Here is a 26566-nt window from a genome sequence, read left to right on the forward strand (position 1 = left end):
CTGGCATGCCGGGTTCGATTCTGCGCTTCCCCACATGCAGCCAGCTGGGTGACCTTGGGCTTGCCATGGCACTGATAAGGCTGTTCTGACTGAGCAGCAATATCAGGGCTCTCTCAGCCTCACCCACCCCACAGGGTGTCTGTTGTGGGGAGAGGAATGGGAAGGCGATTGTAAGCCGCTTTGAGCCTCCTTCGGGTAGGGAAAAGCGGCATATAAGAACCAACTCTTTTTCTTCTTCCCTTCTAAGATACACACATCACAAGTTCTAAAAATGCAAGTGATATTTAATAAAACAATGCTAATAAAGGTCCTCTGACTCTAAAACAGTTTTTTTTTAATCAATTCAGTCAGGATACAGTTATCAAGATCTTTGCACAAAAAATAAACTACAAGCTAACTAATACTTTAAAGTTCCGACACACAAAGATCCAAGTGAAAGGTGGTGGTTCTGTTACCTAACAACTTCTTAAAGTTATCGAGGTTCAATGTATCATCACCCAACAACTACAGCCAATCAGAATATTGCTTTAGTTAGAACTTGACATTTCTGTTAATTCAAAATCTCCCACCTGAATCCAACTCCTCCTCAGAATCCAGCTGACCTTATGTAGAGACAAGACAGGCCTAAAGACCCATGGTATTACCACTACTGTTCTATAAGAAAGTGATTATTAACCCATACTGACCATGGGGAAGGGGGTGGTAAGCCATTCCTGACAGTTGTGCAGTGTAAATTGAAACAGTATGAAGAGACATCTGATGAGCAATGTACAAGGGTTACAGAAATCTGCCCTAACCTGGTTAGCCCATGTAAGCTCGATTTAGTCGGATCTTGCAAGCCAAGCAGGGTCACTCCTGGCTAGCACTCGAGAGGGTCACCTCCAAGGAATACGAGGGTTGTTACACGGGGGCAGGCAAAGGCAAACCACCTCCAAACACCTCTTGCCTGGCAGCCAGAATCTCCTGGCTATATTACACAAATTCCATATAATAAATAATGATAACACAAGAATCTGAATGATAGAGAGCAGGTATAATGCAGAAATAATGGTATTAAATTAGTAGAAAACAATACAGGAGCAATGGAGTAATTAAAAAAGCATAGGAAGAGTGGGTGTCCAGCCCCTCTTCCTACTGCTGTAGCTTTCTATTTATTTTCAATGAAGTATTGAAAATTGGAATCTGGTGCCTGCAGTCTATTCTGTCACGTTATTGTCCTGTGTGCATGAACCAGCTCCTCCATCTGTTGCACGTAGATGAAGCCATTTCATAAAGACATCTGTGCCTCAAAAGCATGCAGGAGATGAATTGTCAGAAAGTGATCCTGCTCACTGTAAATCTTCCTGCATGTGCAAGAATTCCACATTAATACATGAAGCTGCTTCCTTTATATCAGGCTTTCTCAACTAGGGTTTCATTAACCCTGGATGGTTTTGATGGCCCTGGAAGGGTTTCCCAAATGGGTGGGAATTAATTAATTATATATATATTTATATTAAGATTTGTTAAATATTTATCTGTGCTATGACTATATATGGTCATGTCCACCTGCTTCCCCCGCCCCCTCCCAAAATGGCCAATGATGGACGTGGAAGGAGAGGGAAAGGGAAGGGTCCTGGGTGGGCATGTACACAGCTATGCTTCCCATCCATATTTTGCATGGTTGCACCACTTCTGGGGGTTCTTGGAGCCTGAAGAATGTTTCAAGGGTTTCTCAATGGTAAAAAAGTTGAGAAAGATGGCTTTATATGCATCTTTTCCCTGTGCAAGGGTATTTAAAAACAAGCAATTATCTCTGTATGCTGAGATAGGCATGTGGATGAACAAGATGGTAGAACCCCGAAGAAGCAAAGTATCATTTCAGACCTCTGGTAAAGGAGAACTATATATTTTCCTTTAGAAAACAATCCTCCTTGCAGGTAAAGCTGCAGGAAAGTTCTTATGCAGATACCACTTTTAAAAATAACCCCTCCTGTCCCTGAAATGGTACAATCCAGTCTTCCATCTTGCCACATCATTTCTCTTTCATTTTTCTAACCGAACAGACCACGCCATGATGCTTTATAGTAAGAGATATAACTCGCTTCCTGAATACTGAAATATGATTTCAGGCCATTCAGACAGCGGCATACTGTCCGACCCCTTCCCCAAACTCTTTGATTTCATTTCAGTTTTTGGTGTGAATCTGTGCCAACAGGAGACAGTGGCAGCAGTGACCTGTCTGTCAGAGCACATATGAGGGTGAGTACATGGAAGAGTACACCGAGTATGAAATCCAGCTCCTGTGTTTCTTGGCTCCCTTGCTAAAAGGATGTGATTTCCAGAATGACATTTGGGAATGCGTGTAAGACTGTTTTATTCCAGAGAACATTTAGTGAGGATAAACTGTTTTGGCAGACTTAGTCTTTTTAATTCTGTGTAATTTTAATTATATGCAGGGTTTTTTTTAATGTGCACTTTTAAATCTGTAATCAGTCTTTTAATTGGTGTTTTTAATCTGTGGCTGTTTTGTTAATTTGACTGTTACATTTTTGTGTCCTTACAGCATTGCTAGCTGCCCTGAGTCTGATGAGATAAGGTGAGATACAAATGTTTTAATTAAAGAAATCAACAAGCCTTACATCTTTATGAGCAGGGTGTCAGAAATTAAACTCCATGTTTTCATTGTCTCAAATTGCAGATTTCTAGAGTGCTAAAATAAGAGCATGGCAGAGCTTGTTCTATTCCACCAGCATTTCTGGAGAGGAGGAAGAATGATCTGTTAAAAGTAGTAAATTGAGCAGTCTGTTGGCTTTCCTTCAACAAGTCTGCATCCTCATGTACATTATAATGGTGGAACGTCTTGCAGTCTTTTTTTAAAAATCAGTTTCCATGGTCTGTTTGTTCATATAAAACGCCTCTACCTGCAAAACACATTTCCCACAATTGATGTAATTCTGCAGATTCATGTCCTTGCCCTCTAAACGTAGGTGATTTGCAAAATATGAATCTGCAAAATGTTCTTTCCTCCTTCTCTAGCTTCCAGCTATAAATAGGAACTATGGTAATTATTAGAGGTTCAAATTTGAAATATAACATGCTTTTGAATATTGCACTTCCGTTGTCTGTCTATAATATTTTTCAGGGTGTGTGGGCAGTTGCATGTTGGCATCAATTCAGTATAAAGCATGTGTTATATCTGAGAAATGTGTACATTGTGTGTGTAGAAAGTGATGTCAAGTCACAGCGACCCCTTAGGGATTTTAATGCAAAAGATGTTCAGAGGTGCCATAATGTTTTAATTGTAAATTCTTGTTTTTCAGGTGTTGATCACCATCCTTTTAGGTTTCTTCATAGACTGTAATCTGAAATCTGCAGTGCTGTGCATACAAAAATGTACTGTATTTCATAAACTTGCTAACTGATTCCTACTTATAGAGGTTAGGACAAGTATTTACCCTAATTGATTTTTAAAAATGGCTTTAGGAGGAAATTTAACGCCCAATCCTCTTATATATTTCCTTAGAAGGTTCCACTGAATTCAATGAGTTTCTCAAGGGGGTGCCTATAGAATCACAGCATTACTTTGCTGCTAAAATGATTTTGTATGGAAAAGCCAAACAGTTGTTTTTAGGTTACCCTAATTAATTAAGCTAAATAGAAAAATGTGAAATTATGACCCTGTCACTTATTGCTTCCAGGCCCTGTTATCTGTAGTGGGTGATCTACTGAATGAAACCATAAACTGCCGAATAGGACAATAGAACAGGAGCATGTACAGAGTACAATTTGTAATTAGCTGTTATTATTAAGACAACTGAACCAGCATTAACATATATACTACATATTACATATTTTCAAAGGAGTCACACTTTAAACTGTGGCAGAGGTTGTATAATAATTAAAAATTCTATTTCTCTCTGCACCAATTTGTTTCTTCATCTTAAAGCTAGACAGTTAAGTCTTGAGATAATACAAGTACAGAAATGGTTTCACAGTTTTTGAAAATAGTCTATTAATGCCCTCTTATTTCAGTATTCCCTTTGGCGGAACTGCACTTCTGAAGCTTTTGGGAATCATGGACCAATATGAAGATATATCAGACTGTGAAGTGGACCACTCCTTCTTTGACAGTGATTTTGAGGGAGAGGTTAAGAAAGATGGAGCCACAAAAGAATCAGCCGTGACAGAAAACAGTGAGCACACACAAGCAGATGACAAAAGTTTAAGTAAGCCTGACTTAAAGATGGAAACCGAAGTGGTGGAGAAAATCTGTACTGATGAAGAAAGGCATGAGAGAGAGACGGGGGCACAGGCAGAGTGCACCGTAGACAGTGGTCCTGATGAGAATGCTCTGCCCTTATTAGCTTCCCTCGCTTCAGAAAATGCAAGTACGTCTGGTAGAACTTCAGCACAAGGTCAAATAACGCATGAAAAGAGCATTCCAACTCAGATTCCCAAAATAGTTAAAGAACATGAAGAAAATTACTATACGGATGGAGAAGACAGTAGTGATGACAGCAGAAACCAGAAAGTGAGACTTAAGTTGTCTAAGCAGTCTACTAGCTCCAAGACTACCAAGAAAATCACAGCCAGTACTTCCTCTTCTTCCTCTTCCCCTTCCTGTAGCTCTGATACAGATTGTTCTGATTCTGATGGTTGCTTGTCAGATTCCTCTTGCTCTTCTTCAAAAAAGAAGAGTGTAGGTAGCTTTGCACTTCTTTCTCCAAGACAAAAATCTAGGCCTGGAATAAAGACAGTGGAAATTAAACCAACGTTGGGTAACTGTGCAGATGAGTCTGAAGATACAGTGACCGATGTAACTCCTCTGTCAACACCAGACATCAGTCCTATCCAGTCTTTTGAACTCGCAGCATCCAATGATAAGAAACTAAAAGTAATTAGACAAGAAAATGTGAGCCAGGATTTATATGGTAAGTTAGAGGAATTTATTATTTTATGTGCAACATACAAATTCTATGTTTGCTTCATTTTGAGGATAATTAAGATATATTATTGATTTGTTTCCCTTTCTCTGTAGAGGCTGAGAAGGATCACAGATGTCATCAAAAGGTCTTGCATGAGGCTATGGACCTGAATCATCTCTTGAAAGGTGGCTTTTCTCTTAAAACCCCACCCTTGCAAATTATTTTCTGTTTTTAAGAAAAACTAGTGATGTGCACAAACCAATTCACAACCTTAAATCCATGAATTTGACTATCCCCCTCTCCAAAATCCCAAGTTTGGAGGAGATATCTCCCCTGGTCTGGTTGGGCTTAGGATTTGGGAAGCAAAATGGAGGTTTTAAATGGCCCACTCCTCTGAGATTTCAATATTGTCTAATATATGTCAATTCTAATATATGTCCAAACATATAGCTGAAGAGGTAAATCTGGAATTTATAGCTGAATTTTATAAAAACCTTAGCAACCAGAGGATGCCTAAGGGGATTCTAGTGACAAATAGACAATATGCCTATCTTTAACTGCTTGGTGAGCGGTATCATATTTCGCTTAAGGGCCTGGGGGGTGGAGAGTGGGCAGGGCCGGTCTGGGTGAGGGCCTAATCGGAAGGCCCTCACCAGGACAGGACAGAGTTCTAGCCAGTCTGGAGGTGCTTTGCAACTCCCACCCCGCCCTGAGGCGGCAGGTGTGTTCGGTGGGCCCCACGGAAACTGTAGCCTTGCTGGTAGGAAGGGGACCGGGGATGACTTTGGTGGGCCCCGCAGAAACCGCAGGCTCGCCGCTGGGGATGGCTTGTGCAGGGACTGCCAAGCACACCCGCCGCCTTGCTGGGCCGTCAGGTGTGCTGGGCAGCCGCGGAGAGGGGGTGGGCTTTGAATCTAACAAACGGGCTTTGAATCTAGTGCAGATCATAAAATGTTAATTTAGCCCATTCTGATTTTTTTCTTGATAATTTTCAGATTGAGTTAGCCAACCTAAAATAGTCTTATTTTTCCTAGGCTAAGTTCATTGTTGAATTCACTGAGATGGTTAAAAGGCAACGATTATTGATGACTCAGTTCTCTAGCTACAATTATTTCATGAGTAATGTTACGTAGGAACTCATTTGATGCTCTAATGCTGATAAACAATTCCAGTTTTTCCTCCAATATGAAAAAGTAGCATAAATTGCTTTATAGCCTTACCTTCAGTATCTTGTTGGACTTCATATCCTAAAACAGCTTGCTTGATTCCTTTGTAAGGTCAAAATTTGATATAGCTTGAATTGAAAACTGTCCAGAGTATTAGACCAGCAAAACGAGCAATTCTTCAAGTATAAAACCTATTCTTATTTAATGTATTTTTAAGTTGCATTAATTTTTCCTAAGTATTTAAGAACTGTGAAATTTGTGTAAGGATGTGACATTCAAAAAATAATCTTTATATTGCCAAATGAAATTAATACAGAACAGCTGTACCAATGAGTTTAAATTCATCCTCTCATTAAAATGTTAACATCATCTGAGCAAAAAACCCTACTAGAAAAACCTCAGTTTATCAGATGCCTAGAAATATAATGCAAGAAATCATTTTCTGATGCTGAATATTTATTCATATTCTTGCAGGTCTGGGCTCCTATAAACATTATAGTAGTATTTAGAATCTATGTGTTTTCCATCCCTGGTAGTGGTTGTAGAAAAATGTCTACAAATGCAAGTAAATCATTATTTTTCAGAATTACTTAGGAAAATAAGAATACAACTAGAGTCATTTTCCCATCAAAATGACAGATATGTGCAGCAGTACAAGGGTCACTGTAACTTTCAATGTAAAATTTTACATGAACTCAGTGTAAATTTCATTTACAGTTTCACTTAACAACTACATTATTATTATTATTATTATTATTATTATCATTTTGATACTCATCTGAACTTTCTGATATATGCAGTATCAGTCTTTGTGTTAGAATTACCTTTTTCTTCTTTTGAAAAGTCCTCTGCAATTATTTATTTCAATATATGCTTTCTAATCACATATATGCTTTCTAATTGTGGTGTTTTAATGGATGTGGGCTACTTCATGTGTAATTTTTTTTTTATAACGTTAGAGCCATACAAGCACGATGCAAGTCCACTGGCTCATTAAAGGCCATCAAGATGTTCAAGCTTTCAAAAGTCAAAGTTCCCTTCATTAGATATCTGAAACTATATAGCATCCAATTACGTTATAGGTCTTGCTTACAAAAGGTATTTCTTCAAAGGCCAAAACATAGAGCAATTGGTTGAAAATGCTTCTAGCTTTGACTCCATTGACAAATCTGTCATCAAAGGCATTCCCAGCTTCTAGTAGTGCAGCCTCTTGGGTTGCACAAAATGAGTTTGATGCCAATGCAGTGCATTATATAGTCCATGCCTTTGTGTGACATTCTGATAGGATCTTATCATTAAAAACATTTTGCCGTATTAGTAATGGAAAATATTTTGTCAATTATTGTTAGGTTCCTTATTCAAATGAGGAAAAGTGGAGTTGGTATACATTAAAATACCCTTTCTGTAGATTCCCTCATTTGAGAGCAAAGCTTGATTTATTTGCCCATTGGAAATCTAATAGGCATTCCTAGACTAGCTGGAAATAAAATCAGCAGAAGAGTTGGTTCTTATATGCCTTTTTCTGTACCCGAAGGAGTCCCAAAGCGGCTTACAGTCGCCTTCCCTTTCCTCTCCCCATAACAGACACCCTGTAAGGTGGGTGAGGCTGAGTGAGCCCTGATATTAGTGCTCAGTCAGAACAGCTTTATCAGTGCTGTGGCAAGCCCAAGGTCACCCAGCTGGCTGCATGTGGGGGAGCACAGAAATGAACCCGGCTCGCCATATTAGAAGTCCGCGCTCCTAACCACTACACCAAGCTACACCAAAAGGAGCAAGTGAAAATAGACTAAATAGTTAAGAGACAAAAAGTGTCCCTCCCCCAGTCTTTTTTAGTACCTCTTTTAAAGAGTTAGCATTTCAGAAGAGTCTTTATAATACTTACACATCTGTTCCAAAGAAGAATGTATCTGAACTGTTTCAACGTTTATGTCTTCCTAATATTTTGTACATAGCACAGTGGTTGCATTTAGCTCAGCTCTGCTAAGTAGACCACAGTGTTCTTTTCAGAGTCCTAACATGAGCAAGACCAACCAAACACACAGCCAGGTTAGATTTACAAATCAAACTGGTTAGTTTAAGCACTGTACACTAGCAACAGTAAAAATCAAGTAAAAACACACCAACATGAAAATTAAGGATACAAACTGAAGTTACAGAGTGGCCAGCCAGTCTAAAGTGACTGGAAAGGAAGAAGCTGTATCCATGGTCTTGCTTAGCTTTGTTTCTGTTATGGCTGGAGACTGTAGGAACAAATTTGGTTTATTGGGATGGTATCTTTCTGGATTTGTCTCTCCCAAGATTGTTCTATTGGTCTATTATCTCCTTGTTTCTATCATTTCCCTGTAACACAGTGATGGAGAGAATCTTTCTGTATGGTCTTGGAGTAGTTTCTGTCTAAATGTTTCCCTCTGCTCCTGGTCTCAGCCTCCCACTTGACTTGTGGTTATAACAAAGCAAACTGAAGGGTTGTTTCAGTGAAAGAGGTCATTCCTCATTGGCCATTAAGTTATTGGTTCTGATCACAGGCTAAATGAGACAGCAATGGAATGTTCCTCTTTTGTAGCATCATGAGTCCAACAAAAAATGGAAGATGTAATTGTTTCTGTCTGAGCACGGATGACAGTTTAATGGATAGCCGTGTAGAAATGGTAAATATATAGAGTTCTTGAAGCATTACAAAAGGCTGTCATTGGGTGCTACTAACACAATACTGAAAATGTAGGAGAGGCTGTTCCTTGATGGTGTGTTAGCAGTGCAAGATTGTTTTAATTCAACTGGTCATTTGCTTATTTTATTTCTTTAGAAACTGTACTTGCTGCCTCTCCAGAGACCTGCTCAAAGCATTAATAAAAGCTTGTCAGGGGCATAAGAACAGCATTGAGCAGGCTGAAGTAATCTCCATTAAGTAGCACTCAGAATAGATGCAGACCATACCTTGAAAACATGAACATAATACACAAATATATGATAATGGATAGAAATCTTTCTTGCTCATAGAATAAGCCACAGGTATAAGTTCTGTGTGATGGTGCTCTGTATGTTATCATTTTTATTCATGAAAGTCCATTTACAGCACAGTCCTGTAAATCAGTGGTCCGCAACCTTTTTTCGCTTGCGGACCGCTGCCAAGGAGTGGGGGGAGAGGGCGACCCGGGGCCCGCGCAAACGTGCATGCGCGGACCTGCTGCACATGCATGCGCTCCTGGGGGTGCAAAGGCACAGGCATGATGGCTCTGTGCATGCGAGAAACTGCCGCGTGTGCATTTGTGCCCCTGTCTGGCGCAAACACGCATGCGTGGCAGGTCCGCGCGCGCGTATTTGTGCCGCTGGTGTGCCGGTGGCCACACTTCCCTCTCCCCCTTCCCTCTCCCCCTTCCCACACTTCCCTTGGCGTTCGATTTGCTTGCAGCCTGGCAAGCCTCTCGCTGCGGGGGGGGGGCAGGGAGAGGAAGCTGCAGCCTGCTGCTGAGGCTCTTGCAGCTTGGCACCGGGCCGTGAACCGGGGGTTGGGGACCACTGCTGTAAATTATAGTATAGGATGGATTGTGGAGCCCCTCCTGCTTACAAACTGAGACAGCCATGCGCAAGTTTTGCATCTAATGAATGAATGAAGTATTGTATTACGATGACAAGCTCTTCTTTAGGTTCTCAGGTGCTTTGCAAAGCAATATTGTGCCTTCCCTATATGGGGCAATTTTTCCAAATACAATATCCCACACTATGATTCTATGACATTGGGAGACCCTTGCCAGAATAAGTTTCATCCTCTGAAAGGAGTAAAATGGCAGAGGGGAGAATGCTGTTGTGAACGGTCTGGGGTCTCCTCTGGGGAGAATGATAAAGAAAAAGAGCTGTTTTTGTAATACCCTGCTTTTCACTACTCAAAAGGAGTCCCAAAGCAGCTCACAAACACCTTTCCTTTCTTCTTCTCGCAGTAGACACCATGTGCGGTAGGTGGGGCTGACAGAGCTCTAACAGAACTGCTCTATGAGAGCAACTCTAAGAGGACTGTGACTAGCCCAAGATCACCCAAGATGACTGCATGGATATCTAAAGAGATAAGTCCTGTCATATCCCTGACAAATATAGACTACATATACCAAGCTGCTGGCACAAACTAATTTTGGTGTGTGTGTGCCTAACTTTAGAGAAGGTAAAATATTGCTGATCTACCTCCAATGCCTATGTATTTTCAGCCATCGGGGGAAAGATTAATGAGCTGATTTGAAGATTGTAGTGCCCATATGTGATACCTTGAATAGCTTCTTGTATGTCATTGCGCTTTAACAGATATGCAGGATCCTCTGGCAAATGATTATGATGCATTGCTGATGTCATGTAAGCAGGTTCTATATTAAGACATGTCCAAGTGAGCTTTGCAGTATCAGAATATTTCAGAGTTGGGCAGCTGGAGAGAGCATTTCCCTGTACCGTCTGAATTCACCTAGATCAGTGTGATGAAGCTTCCCAGTTTTGAGGAATTTACCTATTAACAGAAATTAGGTGAGAAACTGAAAAGAGAACGAATACAAAGAAATTAAACTGAAATATGTGGGAAATTATGGCGATGCAGAGAATAGAGGGTTCCTTAGACAGTAAGCGAAAAGTGACATTAATGTTTTCTGGGATCGGGAATGGTTTTAAATGGCAACCAGTGTACCTATATTATAAGCCCAGAAATGAGTCTTTGGACAAAAAATCCCAACTTCAAGCCTAAGCTAATGAAGTCTTGCTGAGGCTGAGAAGGAAAAAGATCTAGGGGTCTTAGTGGCTAGCTTAATGTAAATATGAACCTAATGTGCTGCAGCAGTGAGAAGGGAAAACTGTAAGTTAGGGATTATTAGGAAAGGAATTGAGAATTGTAATGCCCTTGTATAGATCTATGCTGTGGCCTCATTTGGAATACTGTGTACCGTTCTGGTCACTGTGTCTCATAAAGGACATTGAAGAGCTGGAAAAAAGTACAGTGGAGGGCAAACAAGAAGATTAGGGAGTTGGGTCACCTACTCTATGAGGAAAGGCTGTAGAATCTGGAAATTTTCAGTTTAGAAAAGAGATGACTAAGGGAGATGTGGTAGAGGTTTATAAAATTGTGCATGAGGTAGAGAGAGTTGACAGAAATATTTCTCCCCCCAAAATACTAGAACTTGAGGACATCTAATTAAGCTGATGGGCAGTAGATTCAGAATGGACAAAAGGAAATACTTCTTTACACTGAGAGTGATTAAAATGTGGAATTCTTTCCAGAGGATATAGTGATTGCCACAGGAGTAAACAGCTTTAAAAGGGGAATAGATAGAATCATCTATCAATGGCTACTAGCCGTGGTGACTGAAGAAAGCCCCCACATTCCGAGGCACTAAATCTTGTAATTGGGAAGGCCTCGATCTGCATGCCCTGTTGTTGTCATAGAGGAACTGGCTGGCTACTGTGTGAGACAGGGTGCTGAACTAGTTGGACCACTGGTCTGATCCAGGCAGGACTCTTATGTTCTTATGATAATGTATATACATAACAGCAGAATTCATATTGTGTGGGTGCCTGTATCAGCCTTTTATTCTTGATGGGGAAAATTAACACCCACTGCATTAGTTCTTGCTTACCATTTTATAGGCAGCACAATTTTCGACTAAGCACAATTTGTTAGGTCGTTGTTTCAATTGTGCTGTTATAATTGAACAAATTTAGAGAAAATTATTTTTATGACATATTGTTTTATAAGCTCCAGCAGCTCTCAAGGACCGGTGTCATGGAGTTGCTTTTGAACTCACAATGCTTCTGTTGAATGCATCTCTTGATTACTCTACAATCACTATGGAACCAGCTGTTTTGCTCTGCTAACAAGCTATTCAAGGCTGACCCTCAATGGTGTGCTACTGCCTTGGCCCCAATTTTCACTGTAATTCATTCAGCTGGGCAGATGCCTGATTCACAAAGACACATGATCACAGTCCCGATATTTTAAAAGGGATACAGATTGGATTTGAGTTGTTATTAGCCTGTTAGCCCTCTTTCTTCACTGGGAAAATTCTGTTCCTCTTATTTGCTTATGAAACTTTTGGAATGGATGCATTACGTATTGTTCCCCTTTTTAAATTTAATGCGGTAATTTTAAAGTCTGTAAACTTTAGAATTCGTTTATTCCATATGCATGCAGTACATTTGAAATCTTTTCTGCGAATCACACACACAAAAGAAATCCTGAAATTGTTCCATTAATTTACATCCCAGTTCTCTTTCCAAACCTTAGTTATTCTTACCGGTGAAATTAAGAGAGAGAATTGACTTTTTTTCTTTTCTTTTGCGTCAGTTCGCAGCTGTGGTGACCCCATAGGATTTTCAAGTCCAGAGACATTCAGAGGTGGTTTGCCATTGCTTGTCTCCACATTTCTCAGTGGTCTCCCAGCCAAATACTTGGCAGCACTGGCCTTGCTTAAGGCTAGCCTGGGTTATCCAGGTCAGGGCTAGAAAATTGACTAGGATTTTTTTTTTAACTAGGATTTTTTAAAATGGAATTGTTATTTTAACTGTGAGGGAAAGTCCCATTCTCAAGATTTCAATTTCAAATCAGATGTTGTAGTTTCAGGCAGCCATTAAACCTCTTCCATCCCTCCTCTATCAAGATATGGCTCCATGGATCACAGTTGCCAAACATAGCCCATACTTGATGCTTCCATCTTGAACAACGGTGTATGTTGTCACACAGAGAAAGTTTGAATACTGACACTGAATCTGTCATGTATGTATCATATTACAACATCTCCCATCCATCTTTATCCAAGATGGCAAATGCTATTCCTCAGCCCAAACTGTCTGGTCAAGAGTTGTGAGGACCCAAGATAATGCAGGGCAGGCTGGGGAGTTTGGTAACTCAGACTTGGCCCTTACAGTTAATATAAAAATTGTTCCAATTTTGTTTGCAGATTGTTGATCATTGTGCAAATGGGTATCCAGTTATTACTTAGGATAACAGTTCTTGATTGTTAACTTCTCTTCATGATGATGGCAATGAACCACCTTTCTTCCTCTCCCATTCTACGGTAGGGTTGCCAGGTCTACTGATCTGAGAGGGGATCCCCCACTTTCCGATGCACCTCCTTTCTAAACTCCTCCCCACACTTAACCCAACCCAGAAGAACTGGCTTTTTAATGCGACATGTTGACATCACCTGGCGGTGATGTCAGCATGCTGGGAATATCAAGGGAGGAGGTGGGGTTCTGTGGAAAACTATGGTTTGAAGCAAATTCTACCATAGAGTTTTGCCCAAAAGGCAGAGCGTCAGTATGTCAGAAAGCTCCTAGAAAGTGTCCCCCATCCCCTGCTGGCAGAGTGTGGCAGTGAATTGATGGAACAGAAAGGGCCTCAAACTGTTTCTTGTGTCCATTTCCTGGCCATATTAAAAGTCCCTGAGATATTAGAACACCTAAGTAGTTATTCATAAGGAGACTACGGGAAGTGATAACTTGATGCAGTCTGCTGTTGGCCCATAAGAAATTTCTTATACAGAAGCCAGGGGTTTGCCACTTAAGAGCTTTTCACTATATTTTTGTAAGATGATGAACTTGCATGATTTCCCTGCATACTATAAATGCAGCAAAAAATTTCATTTCTGGTTTCAGGAGACAGTTGTGCTGTGTTTTTCTTCTGCTTTTAGGTGAGGTTTTTTAATATCTCCATACTAAACGATACGTTCTTAACTGTACTCCATAGGGGCTGAATGGTAGAGCAAGACTGGGGTGGTTTATTCATCGCAGAAAACCAAGGCACTTTAAAAGTTAGAAGATCTCTTCTATTTAGAATCTTCAAGCAATGAAGGGTTGAGATGTGTAAGTGACTTATGCATAGTATTTATAGTCATTTTACTACATTCTAGGGTGTAAAACTACATAGGTAGAGCTCTTAAGCCATTAAAAAGTTTTTTAAATGGATGGCCAGATCCATACAACTGGGTCCCCATGCCCACATTTTCTTTAGACTTGAACTATGAAAATATATGGCAGGGAAAAAAGTGCATGAAACTGAGGGAATTCCCAGAGCACTTCCATGTATCCCAAGGCAGTCTCTGAGAATAAAACTCTTGGGTATGTGTTATTATTTTATGTAGAAGAAGAAGAGTTGGTTCTTATATGCCGCTTTTCTCTACCCAAAGGAGGCTCAAAGCGGCTTACAGTTGCCTTCCCATTCCTCTCTCCACAACAGACACCCTGTGAGGTGGGTGAAGCTAAGAGAGCCCTGATATCACTGCTCGGTCAGAACAGTTTTATCAGTGCTGTGGGCAGCCCAAGGTCACCCAGCTGGCTGCATGTGGGGGAGCGTGGAATCGAACCCGGGATGCCAGATTAGAAGTCCGCACTCCTAACCACTACACCAAATTGGCTCTCTTAGGTCTTTATTATTATTATTATATTTTATTTATATTTATGGTATGCTGTGTGTAGACTATCCAGGAGATCCGAGGATAGTCTGGCAGCCCGGCAAGGTACATGTGGAGGTTGTTTGCCATTTCCTGCCTCCACATCATGACCCCTAGTGTTCCTTGGAGGAATTCTCTCCAAATCCTTGGAGGTCTCCCATCCAAATACTAGCCAGAGTTAGCCCTGCTTAGATTCCAAGATCTGGTGGGATCAAATTTGTTTGGCCTATCCAGGTCAGGGTTATTCATTGGATGAGGAATGCCCAAAGGCTGAAGTCTTCTGTTCCTTAAATTTTAGTGACTCTAAATGAAACTATATTCTCTTGTGCTGGAGGGATACATTAAAAGTTTAACTGTATACTTCAGCTTGCCAGGACCTAACTATTATATAGGAAAGTTTAGCAAGCTGCTAATGCCTGGATCTTTAACACCTAATCTGATTTATTTCTATTGCTGTTTTATGTAAGACACCTCAAACATGTTCTCTGGGGAGGCAGCATGCATAGTTACTAAATAAAGAAGAGGCAACAGGAAAGGAGAAATTAAAATGCAGAGAGATTGCAAGTCATACTATATTATTATGTTTTTATAGTTTTCAGTTGGGAGTGTCCACTTTATTAGAATATATATATTTATTAGAATATGTATTCATTTTCCCTTGGTATCTTGAAGAAAAAACTCTAGTGTGACTGAAGCCTTGCTATTTTACAAAGGGCATAAAGGTAAAGGTATCCCCTATACAAACATCAGGTCATGTCTGACCCTCGGGGTGACGCCCTCTAGCGTTTTCGTGGCAGACTCAATATGGGGTGGTTTGCCAGTGCCTTCCCCAGTCATTACCATTTACCCCCCAGCAAGGAAACTGGGTACTCCTTTTACCGCCCTCAGAAGGATGGAAGGCTGAGTTGACCTTGAGCCGGCTGCTGGGATTGACCTCCCAGTATCATGGGCAGAGCTTCAGACTGCATGTCTGCTGCCTTACCACTCTGTGCCACAAGAGGCTCTATTTTGCTCTGATTCTCCATACCATTGTGAATGTCTCTTCAGAGTTATCCAGTGGGTTGGGTTCAAGCAATGGCCAACCTCTGTACACACAGGCAGTTGAAATCCCTCTTGCTTTGTATCCTGCCTAGAGTCTCTGTGTGTCTGGGAGGAGGGGTGTTTTGTCAGTCCCCCCCCCCACCATGGCACCTCAAAATATCTCTAACAGGAGGGGGGGATCTGGAAAACACACATATATCTGGTGAAATTCTAGGTGGGATCCCAGGCTGTATATTTTGTCTGTCGAGGAATTTGAAACAGTGCAGGTTGTGATTAAAAACATCATTAATGTGCAAAAGATTTGTCGATAAAGGCAAATATTGGAACTGTAGACGAATGATGTTAAAGCAGAGACAAATGTTTATAAAGGCTGGTGAGTGTTTTATTATGTGCTAGAATTGCTTAATTCTCCACTTGAGTATGCTTACTAGCACGTGGAGCGAGTTGTGAAGAGAACTGAATATAACTGGTGTACAAGAAGAATTCTGATAAGTTAAAATGGGATACTGAATTATGCCAGCCGGAACAGAGCCAGTAATAACTCTTTGGTGACATGTATAATGTAATTTCTTGTGTACTCACGTGTCTTTTCCTTTCAAAGTTTTGCATTCCCAAAAGCTTTACTTTCCTGATAGTGACTTGGGAAGAAATTATCCTTAATCGAACACCTTTTGCAGAAAATTACAGCTTTGTATGGTGGTTCAGCTGTGCTCTGCTTGCCCAAACTGTAAAAGCAATTTTGTCCTTTTACATGCAGTGTTGTGCTTTCAGCTTGTTCACAAGAGCATTTTGTTTTTAAGAGCATTTTTCTCCACAGCAAATCCAGGGGTCCAATAGAGTTCTTCAGCCACTGACTCTGATATAGAAAGGGAGGATGTGGACCACTTGGGTTATTCTTTTGCTGTCACTGGCAATTATGGTTTCTGTATTTTTCTGTTTGGGTGCTACTGTATTGTGCTACTGAGGGAAATTGGAGGCTGGGTTAGACGGAACATTAGTTTGATCCAGCAGGACTTGTCTCACAAGCATACCTGGTTCACGACATGTCTTGAATCAACCTATATCAAGATGATTCCATTCATTACTCATGATTAAAATATCATCACTAATTTGCTAGCTGTGTCCACTTTTATCCTGTCCATTGTAGCGTTGACATGTTTTCTAGCTCATGGATAAATTTATTTATCTTGTACTAAGGGGTTTCATCTCACAGTGGGATAAAATTAGGCACTAAGTAGTATGGGAATCAGTTATTATTACTTAATATGTTTGGGTTTTTGTAATTTCCTGGACGTAATTCTTGAAAGTCTCCTGTACTGTAATTTTAAATGCCTTTTGATAGTTATGTTGCTCTCATTTCATAGGTTGTGAAGTTGCCAAAGGCTTTGTGTGAGCATATCCCTATTTTGGCATCTGCTAGCTTGCTTTTATTATTTTCCTTTGTTGTATATGTCATAAAGTTAAAAGCCCACAACCACAGTGTCTCTTCCAGTCTTTAGGAAATGTCTATTGGTTCCATGTTCTACCTTTGTATCATATGTGTTTTGGTTTTCTTCCTTCTTTATTTTGTTTCTGAATAGAATTATTTCACATTATTTGAGTCCTCGTTTCAGAGTAAATGGGCTGCTCTTGCTAAACCAAATAGGAAAGTTCATGTACCTCTACCTTGGATTTTTGCATCACACCTTCTGTGAGAAATCACCTGGGCAGTCTCATATCCATTCAGCAGAAAGGGACAAAGTCTCCTTATCCCAGGTTATACTCTAATCTAGAGTAGTACAGAACAGGTCAACAGAACAGGATCTTTGAACTCTTATGTGTCTTAAAATCTCAGTATCAACAGTCTTGGTGAGAAGCTTGTTAACACTTCCCACTGTGATATAAATGGATTCATGAAAATGAAATTCCACTAAGTAATAAAGGCATAACAAACACAGAGAAACTATTTGATGGAGTTTTTTTTCATATTACAGACCTTTTTGGATATATTAGGATAGAGATTTGGTCAAATTAATATATGCTATCTTTCTCTAATACTCTTTAAGCAATGTGTATGTAGTTGATTAATAGAAATATAAATTAACCTACATACCTATAGAGGTATGGTAGGCCCCTCTGCTGTGGGCCAATATTCTGCATAAAAGCTCTTGAGGTAAATGACATCTTAATTGCATGTAGATTTGAAATGAAATTCACTGCACGCTCATAGCAGCATTCTAGATTCAATGCTACTATTGCCCTTCCTGTACCGAGATTGAATTAAAAGGGGATAGTCTGTACAGACCCTTTATAGAATCAAATGTTGGAGTCGTAGGCTGATAGAACCATAGAGTTGGAAGGTGCCTCCAGGGTCATCTAGTTCAACCCCCTGCAGAATCCTTGTTCTGAAGTATACTGATTTCTGTTGAAATGTGCATTTCAGTTGCTCCAGTTATAACAAGTAAATCCCATGGTTGCTCAAGTATCAGGTGCTTGAAACTTGCTGTATGTGGGGGGTGGGATGTTGTAAGAACTGTGGATTGAGTCCTTCTGAAGCAAGGACTTCAAGATAATGAAAGGTGATAGAACATTAGGTTACTTTATTTAACTGCCTTTTCCCATTACTATCACCAGCTTTCACGTGCCACTGTCCAAACTGGTTGTATTTCATGTGAGCATTTATTTGTGTTCTAAGCTTTTCTGCAGCTGGAAAAAAAGGAACAACAGAAGCTGGTCTTGGATCAGCCTGCTATAGGACCAAGGAAAAACTACTCTTTCACAAATGATGAAGTACGGCAAATCGACCAAGAAAACCAAAGGCTCTTAAAAGAATTAACCAAACATTCTGGAAAGCCCAGGAGCAAAAGTGCCTCTCTGAAGAAGCCTTCAGGCCCAGCACCTAAGTTGTACCACAGTGCCATCAACAGACAAAAGGAGCAGCAAAGGATTGACAGAGAGAATCTGGTGAGTTGTGTTATTTTCCTTAAGTTGCCTTCATAGATGGTATTATTTCACATTACACTGTCCCAGATGACTTATTAGCAGAATTAGGAAATAATAAACACCTAAGAGAGTCCTGTATCTGGGTAATATAAATGTGAGCAAGCTAAGGGTAGCGTTTTCAGCCTTCAGATTTCAGTCTCTTCTGTTCTTACTGGGAGATATGCTCAAATTCCTCTTTTACAACATCTGTGTTTCTGTGGGAACCCAGTAGTTGAAGATCTGCCACACTATTGTACTGTCCACTTTACAAAGATCCAAGGAAGAAATTTCTAAATAAAATTATTTCAGGGGTATTTTCTTCAGCTCATGATAGATTAAAGTATTTGCTTTCTGATATGGACCCATTTGTGACACAAAGGGTTGTCACCTTTGCTTTGGCCGCAAGAAGATTTGAGCTGGCCTTATGGCAAATACTGTGGGCAGAATGTATGGGTTCAGTGTAATTTTTATTCTGGTTAAGTGGTAACCATGACAGATCTATGTTTGTTTTGAACAATTTTATTGTTATCTGATCTTGCGATGGCCTATGGCCTAGTGCAATAAAGTTTTACTTGACTACTTTCCTTAAGCCGTGGTTTGTATCAAATGAACAGAGAGTAAAGTCCTAAGAAGTCAGTAAGGAACACTTGTGTTGGAGGGAGATAATGTAAATCAGTGGTCCCCAACCTTTATATCACCAGGGACCGGTCAACGCTTGACAATTTTACTGAGGCCCGGGGGGGGGGGTAGTCTTTTGACGAGGGATGCCGCCTGAGCCCCTGCTCTGCTTGCTTTCCCGCCGGTGCCCCTGACTTCCCGCCACCCACTGGGAGGCGTTGCCAGCAGCAGCTGTGCAGTGCCACGCCAAGGGGGAACCCCAGCTATGGCAGCTGCTGGAGAGCACCAAAGGTGAGCCAGCAGCAGAGTGGCAGAGCAGCCCCCGAGTCAGCAGCCGGGGAGGAGGACAAGGAGGAGCCGTGGCCTGATACCAACTGATCCACGGACCGGTCCCAATCCCAGACTGGGGGTTGGGAACAGCTGATCTAAATAATTATTTCTTGTGTTAATAAAAGCGGATGAAATTGATGACATTAACCAAAGTGATAATTGTTCTCGAAACTATTAGATATGTCCTTAATATTATGTGGTGTAATCACAATCCGGTTCAGTTACGTGCCCTTTAATCTTTGCTGATTTCAGTGGAACTGAAGTACATCCTGCTCTGAGTTAGGTTGCTGCATACTTTCATTTCTCCCTGAGACCTTTTGTATAAGAAATTGATGGGTACTGGGCCTTCACTATAGAGTGCTTGAATATCTATTGTGTGAGCACACAAACAATAAAATAGGGTTCTGCGATTCGGCAGCCAAAGCGGCCGTTCCCGCCAGTAGCAGACAGCGCCCCGGTGCCCCCACCTCCCCCCCCCCATGGACCGGTGCAGTGCTGGCTGCTCCCGGTGGGAACGGCTGTTTTGGCTGCCGAATTGCACAACCCTAGATACCCAGTATAGGAGCACATCATTTGGGAAGGTGTTCTGACACCTTTCTAGGAAGCAAGAAGCTATTAATACAGTACTAAGGCAGAACATATTAATATATCAGTAATATTCAAGAATATCACCTAAAATGCAGAAAGACATGAAAATAACTGGGACAGTAGCTAGCACCATTTCATTATCTGTATGTTTGCTTGTTCCCTTACCACTGAACCGTTGTAACCATAGTAACACTTCTTGAGACAAGTGGAAATGCTGTTTCCATGTAACTGGTCTTTACCTCAAGTTGGTCAAATACATGGTACTTATAATAAGCTGAGAAAATATTTCAGTTTATGATTACACAACTTTTTATATGAGAACTTAAGTTACTGCTGTTTATGAATGTCATCTTTGCAATAAATTATAGAATGATTCATAGAATAAATTACTCAGATTTGGATTCTTGTTGGTCCTGAATCACTAGTTTCCAATCTGTCTATAATATTCAGGATTTTATAAAATGTTGTCATTTTTCGTAACTAAGAAACCCCAGTTTTCCATCTAAGATTAATCAAAGGGATCTTTGGATCCTTTTAGCTTGGGTTTTCTGGATCTTCTTCAACTCTGTTGTATAATCGTGAGAGAGAACAATTGCAGTTTTGTAAAGTACACTGAATCCACCTTCACTGTGCTATGATCTGATAACACGGATATTTATTTATTTGATAATTTTTATTTGATCAGTTTTACTTATTAAAAATGACATCTTGAATTATATCCAGAAGTTAATCTGTAGAAGACATCACTAAAGGTCAGCTACAATATTCAATAACAGCAAAAGCTTCCATTTTGGTTTTAGTACTGCCTTCAAAATCTGAGCAATATAATCTTTTAATAGCCACTCATCTGCATCTACACTGAATGAACGTGCCTACATTTTCTCACTTCGTTGGACAGAGCTGTCTGTCTCGTAGATAGATGTACTGAACCTCAGGGCTGTTGTGCAGTTAGCTGGCTAGTGAAGTGGTAGCTGCAGCATAAGGCTCTGTTCACTTTCTTTTTAGCTAAATGACTGAAAATTAGCAGGAACAAAGTGTTGATGTGACAGAAGCTGTGTGTCAGTGGTAGCGCACCCGCTGTGCATGCAGCAGGTTTGAATAGATTTTAGGCACAGGTGATAGGAAAGGCCCTTCTCTGCTTGACCCCCTGGAGAACCACTGGCAGTAAAATAAGATAATGCTGAGCTAGATGGACAAACAGTCTTAATTTGGTACAAGGCAGTTTCATAGTACATTGAAAAGAAGAATAAAACCAGGATTCACTGAATAGCTGTTATTTTTATCATATGTTTTAAAAATGCACAAGGGAGTAGGAGGATAGAGGCTTAACAACCAACACCTACAAGAGTGTAACATATCATGTTTTGAAGCTAGCTGAAAGTAGGCGCTATTTGTAGCTGAAGCACTTCCTTTGATTTTTGCTTACACCAGGCATTTCCATTGGGTGATGAACAGACTGGCACTTGATTCAGCCACGTGAGAGAGAGATGGCACCTCAGCCCAAATGACTTGTTCAGCTCGCTCTCTAACACAGTATTACATTTTGTGACTCTGATATGCACAACCTATCTTCTGTCCATGGTTTTCTTACTTTGTTCAGGCCATGACCATAGGTGTTCCATGATACAGCTTTTCATGCAGTTTTACATAAAATCTGTTTTGGACAGCTGCACTTTGAGGAACCTTCAGGAAGGCTGTGAAATAAATGTCCTTGCAGGAGCGACTGGGGTGGGCTATGACTGTACCAGGATTTCACAAACTTCTGACAATGACCCACCTGTTTCTGATTAAATGTTAAAATTGCTTTTGGAGCCAGAGCAGTTTAGTTGAAGAATGTATAAGAGTACAAAACAGGGACTCAAGCAGAGATGCAGCAGATTATTCCCGATGAAGCCAGGTAATTCAGCTACTTCTTTTCACTGGCTTTGATTGGGTTATAATTAAACACCCCTAGCAGAGGCTGTTTGGAGAAAGGCAAGACCAGAGCTATGACTCATGCAGAGAAGCTGCAGCCAGCTTCCATCTGTTGTTGCTATTTTGAACACGTGCGCACTTTTCCACTATTTTGTTTATTTCTTATACTAGATCAATAACTTCTCTCAGAACATACTTGAACAATTCTCAAATGTTTGGAATGACTGTGCTATAAAGGCATTCATTTTCCATTAAAGAAAATCCTCCTAATACAATATCTGCTCCCCCCCCCCTTAGTACTTTTGTTCATGGCATTTTTCATTGCACAATTGTTAACTGCCTCTAGTTTTGTAGCAAAACCAATCGATGATGTACACCAATTGGTGTATGAGATGTCAGGGGTGCAGACACGTTCCTTTGGTGGATGACATGACACACACCCCACGTGTAGCTTTTCTCATAACTGGCTGTGACTTCTCAGCATTTGTTCCCCACCTCCATCTCATACGGTTGTGTGAGAACAGGCTGTGTTATTAAGCAGTCAGTTCTGAGATAATTATCGAGAGAAAACATTGGCTATTTTTATTCTTTCCGCCTTGTGTGATTAGTGGATGTAATTTCTGCTGCTGCATTAGCTCTGAGCTTGCTTTTTTGCAGCTGATGGTTGTTAACAGTTTTATTATTGTTCCCGCAGCAGTGTGTGTGTGTGTGTGTGTGGGAGGGGAGTGTTTTCCCAATTTAAAGCCTCAATATTTTAAAAGCACAGTGTTCTTTTATAAATGAGACAAATCTCAGTTCTCACGGTACGGGTAATTTTATATAGCAGTAAACAACATTGCTTTTCTCCTTACCTAGTTCTAAGCGATTCTATCTGTAATCCTAAAGACACAGGAGAAGGCTACATGGAATTACAGGGGGCTTATTTCCGAGTGTGAATTTGGGTAGGATTGCGCCCCCTGAAGATTAGTGAGGACAAATAAGCTTTGAATAAACTAATTATCTTCAAACTATAACATAACGGGAAAGTTGCCCTCTGGTTTTTGGTAACCAAAACATTGTTTAATTTTAATCAAGGCCTTTTTGAAGAGACTTGAAGCTGTGAAGCCAACGGTTGGCATGAAGCGCTCAGAGCAGCTGATGGACTACCAGCGTCAGATGAGTTACCTAAATGCTGCTCCTCCAGCCCCAAGGCGAGGAAAATCTGCTCTAAGCCACCACAGCCCTTCCAGTAAGTACCTCCTGCACAGGCTTTGTTAGACTGGCTTATTACAGAATAGTAAGTCTTGACTTGTGCAAGTGTCAATGCAAAATCCTGTCTCCTGCAACTAGTTCCCCTTCCTGAATCCAGATATCCCCACATGCTTTAGCTTGCTCCAGCTGTTTGTAACGTGTTGATCTTTATTGCCAGATAAAACTTGATCTTGGGAATTTAAAATATAAAAGAAGAAATTTAACTTTCCCCTCTGAATTTTTTCTGTTAAGCAGACCCGTGGCTTAGGTTTGTCCCAAATGTCATCTTTCTGATTAATTATTACTTCAGACAGCTGGGAGAGGAAAGATGTATAAATCTCCTCAAGTCAAACTTTCCTACTTGAGTCCCTTGATTTACATAAGTACAAAGTCTTGGTGGTGTCATGGGGGAATATGGTTAATGCATTTTATTGTATGATCCAGATTATAAAAGGTATCTTTTGTGCTTTTTGATTCATTGCCTTTTTAAAATGTGCACTTCTCTCACCTTGATGATGTTGTCCTCCTTGTGTGTGCCCTTCCTGACAGGAGGTGCCTCACGCACATCCAGTCACAGCGCATCCAGCACGGCAAGCCGAAGGAGTGAAAGACCAGTGTTTGACTCCTCCAGGGGAGGCCTGCAGCGACTAAACTCTGCTAACGTTCATGCGGCATGGCTATAAAGTTATTTGCACTCTAATTTCAGTGTTTCTGCAGATTGCGGTAATTCTTGCAAGAGTATTGTCATAGTCGTTGTCCAATGATTAAAAGGACACTGTAAAGTGATAATAAATGCAAATGGATACTAAACTGAGTTTTGAGCAGGCAGAATCTCTATTGGATGGTATCTTTGCAGTCTGTATTCCCTGTAACAGAATACGTTTATTTGTACAGCAGAACTGTCAGATAAGTACTGTAAATATTTTTCATAAAATCTCCAATGAAGTTTCAGTTTTGGGAAGTGGAGGAGCTAAATAGCTGCAGTTCTGGACCAGAGGTGTTTAAAAAGTAATCCTTTAAAGTTACAGTGCAAAAAATGTTTCATTTTGATTTCTTACATTGTAGTTGATATTTCTAATTTAAAATGTTATTTGTCCCTGAGATTTATATCACAGGTGTCAAATACGGTATTTCACAAGGTTTTATGGAAACAGGGGTGATGACATGCTATTCAAATAATCTGTTATTTGTAAACTTTGAAGTGGTGGTTCATGGGTGGGAGATGCAGAGCATGAGCAAATCCTCTCAGCAAACCTTTTGCATGCTTCTTCAGATCTGTATTCCAGGAAGTAATTTTGATTTTTGATCAGCTCTCCTTGTTTAATATTTAATCACTGCAATGTTGCCATGGCGCTGGATTTTATTAATGGTCTGCTGTAATAATTGAACAATCCAGTGTTTGGTAAGGATTAAATTAAATTTTGTGGATTAAAATACCATCTTGAATTATACTTGAATGTCTGATTAATAAACATTTAAACAATGATGTGGGAAAGAATGGTCTTCCTAAAATAAAGTTTTGTGGGCTTGTATCGCGATCTGTGGATAGCTCTGCCAATCTGATGTGTTTGCACAGTTATGCTGATTCAATCGTTCTTTAAAAATTGTCTCTTGAATGAAACGCAAGCAGCAATTTTGTGGATGCACTTTTTAACTGTAAGCACTTTTTTAAAAACTTCCTTTCCTTTGATAGGTGTTACTTCCTTGATAACACAGCATGTGCTAAGCTAGCCTTATATTCAAGTTCTGCTTGATTGTTTATGGGCAACATGAATTTTGCATGTGATTTCCTTTCAAATCTTGAAGTAAAACGTTTTAATTGAATTATCTCTGTACTCAGCACTGAACTGCCTTTCTGTAATTTATCAGAGTATTGTATACAAAATGAGATATATTTGCAGGGCCATATTTAATTAACCTTGTAATACAGTTGAATCGTTTCTGCTTCTAATTAAATTTTCTTTCTGACAGTTTCTATTGATTGCCCCATTATCCCGTGTCGTAGTAAACAGTGTTCCCTATTGAATGTTAATTCTGTAGAATGTGGCTAGTTAGCTAGATTTATTGTTTGTTTGGACTGTAGTCTTGTGAATCCCAGAGGCTGAATATCACTTATCATATTGTATAGCAGGGAGTCTGCTATTAGATGTGTGTGTGACTAATTTTTGGTATTCATGTCGCATAATTTTTTTCAGTGTATATGCATATTAAAAAATAGGGTTGGATCCCAGACAATATTTTACATAAATGAAATGTTCTTCCATAGTTGTAAAGGGTTTTTTCTGTCTATTGCTGCACCTTCCTGCTTTCTCCAAAATGATTCTTTGGGGGAGCTCCGTGGGCCTACACTGGAGCTTGAAGTCACACCGCAGTGGGAAGTTCTTCTTGGAAACTCAGCCCTGATGTTTTGCAGAGACCTGATTCAGATAAGGACTATGGTGTATGTGGGGGAGAAGCCTTCTCATGTGATGGAGCAGATAGCCCCTGGCATACACCCTGAGCCCTTTTGGGATGAGAACAATAGCGCAGCAGGGAAAGGTAAAGCTACTCCTCCTATTTTGTGTCAGTTGGTTGGTCCTAATAAAAGATATTCTCCAGATTCAGTTCCTGGTCATTTGTTTGCTTGTTTGTTTTAAATTGGCATTAATCAATATAGCTATTTCCAGCTTTTACGTTCCAAGTGTGGTGTCGGTAGCTAAAAGCAGCAGATTTTAATCGGGTTTGATTCCCTGCTCCTCCACAAGCAGCCAGCTGGGTGATCTTGGGCCAGTCACAATTCTCAGAGCTGTCTCAGCCCCACCTACATCACAGAATGCCTGTTGTGGGGAGATAGATTCAAGTTCTGTGGGGAGTGGAAGGGAAAGGTGTTTGTAAGCTACTTTGGTACTCATTTGGGTAATGAAAAGCAGGGTGTAAAGAACCAGTTCATCATCATCATCTTCTAATACCTAAAAGCACTTTCCTACGAGTAGCCATACTGAATAAATGTGAGTAGCATTCATAAGAAGACCTGCATAAAATGGTACTGCAATTAATCGTTATTTTCAGGTCTCTTAAAACTGCAGCTTCCACTTCATACATTTCTATGCTAGTCTTCCATATTATAGAAATCAACTGCACTGATAAGACTGGAGAAGATAAATCTGGTAGCCATAGTTCCTAAAGCAAAGATTCTATCTTGCTAAATTTATCAAATTTGGAATCCAGTGAATGGCACTGTTATTTCACAGACGTGACACATACCTCCACTCATGACTGACAGATCAAGCCTGTGCTGTGATGCTTCTAATCTCCCTAAGGGGATGGTTACATGGTGGCAAGTTGGGAAGAAAGGTGTCTCTACAGTGTTGCAGGGTGCTGCTGCCACAGGGTCCATGGCAATTCTGTGGCAGCGTCC

General features: G+C 40.4%; 1 protein-coding gene and 1 long non-coding RNA gene across 3 annotated transcripts; one reads left to right on the forward strand and one right to left on the reverse strand.

Moving 5' to 3' along the window:
* The first annotated feature begins 4057 nt into the window (after positions 1-4057).
* Positions 4058-25772, forward strand: CFAP97 (cilia and flagella associated protein 97). Its single transcript, XM_077302246.1, has 5 exons — positions 4058-4913; positions 5021-5092; positions 18203-18471; positions 23014-23167; positions 23719-25772. The coding sequence occupies exons 1-5, from the start codon at positions 4058-4060 to the stop codon at positions 23850-23852; spliced, it is 1485 nt and encodes a 494-aa protein (XP_077158361.1). The 3' UTR covers positions 23853-25772.
* Positions 4591-10371, reverse strand: LOC143819966 (uncharacterized). 2 transcript variants are annotated; one of them, XR_013225182.1, is made up of 4 exons: positions 10247-10371; positions 7956-8313; positions 6128-6175; positions 4594-4724 (listed from the first exon to the last, which is right to left on the reverse strand). It is a non-coding gene; the product is annotated as an uncharacterized LOC143819966 (long non-coding RNA). The 2 variants fall into 2 exon arrangements; XR_013225181.1 differs by lacking the exon at positions 6128-6175 and having other exon boundaries at positions 4591-4724.
* Positions 25773-26566: the final 794 nt, after the last annotated feature.

Source organism: Paroedura picta, chromosome 10 (assembly GCF_049243985.1).
Source record: "Paroedura picta isolate Pp20150507F chromosome 10, Ppicta_v3.0, whole genome shotgun sequence".
NCBI classification, from domain to species: Eukaryota; Metazoa; Chordata; class Lepidosauria; order Squamata; family Gekkonidae; genus Paroedura; species Paroedura picta.

What these genes read in the sequence shown, in the direction of transcription:
- CFAP97 (XM_077302246.1), top strand. Translation starts at nt 4,058, where the DNA reads ATGGACCAATATGAAGATATATCAGACTGTGAAGTGGACCACTCCTTC. An exon ending in CCTGAATCATCTCTTGAAAG is followed by an intron (nt 5,093 to 18,202) that starts GTGGCTTTTCTC and finishes TTGTGTTCTAAG; the next exon opens with CTTTTCTGCAGCTGGAAAAA. An exon ending in AAGCCACCACAGCCCTTCCA is followed by an intron (nt 23,168 to 23,718) that starts GTAAGTACCTCC and finishes CCTTCCTGACAG; the next exon opens with GAGGTGCCTCACGCACATCC.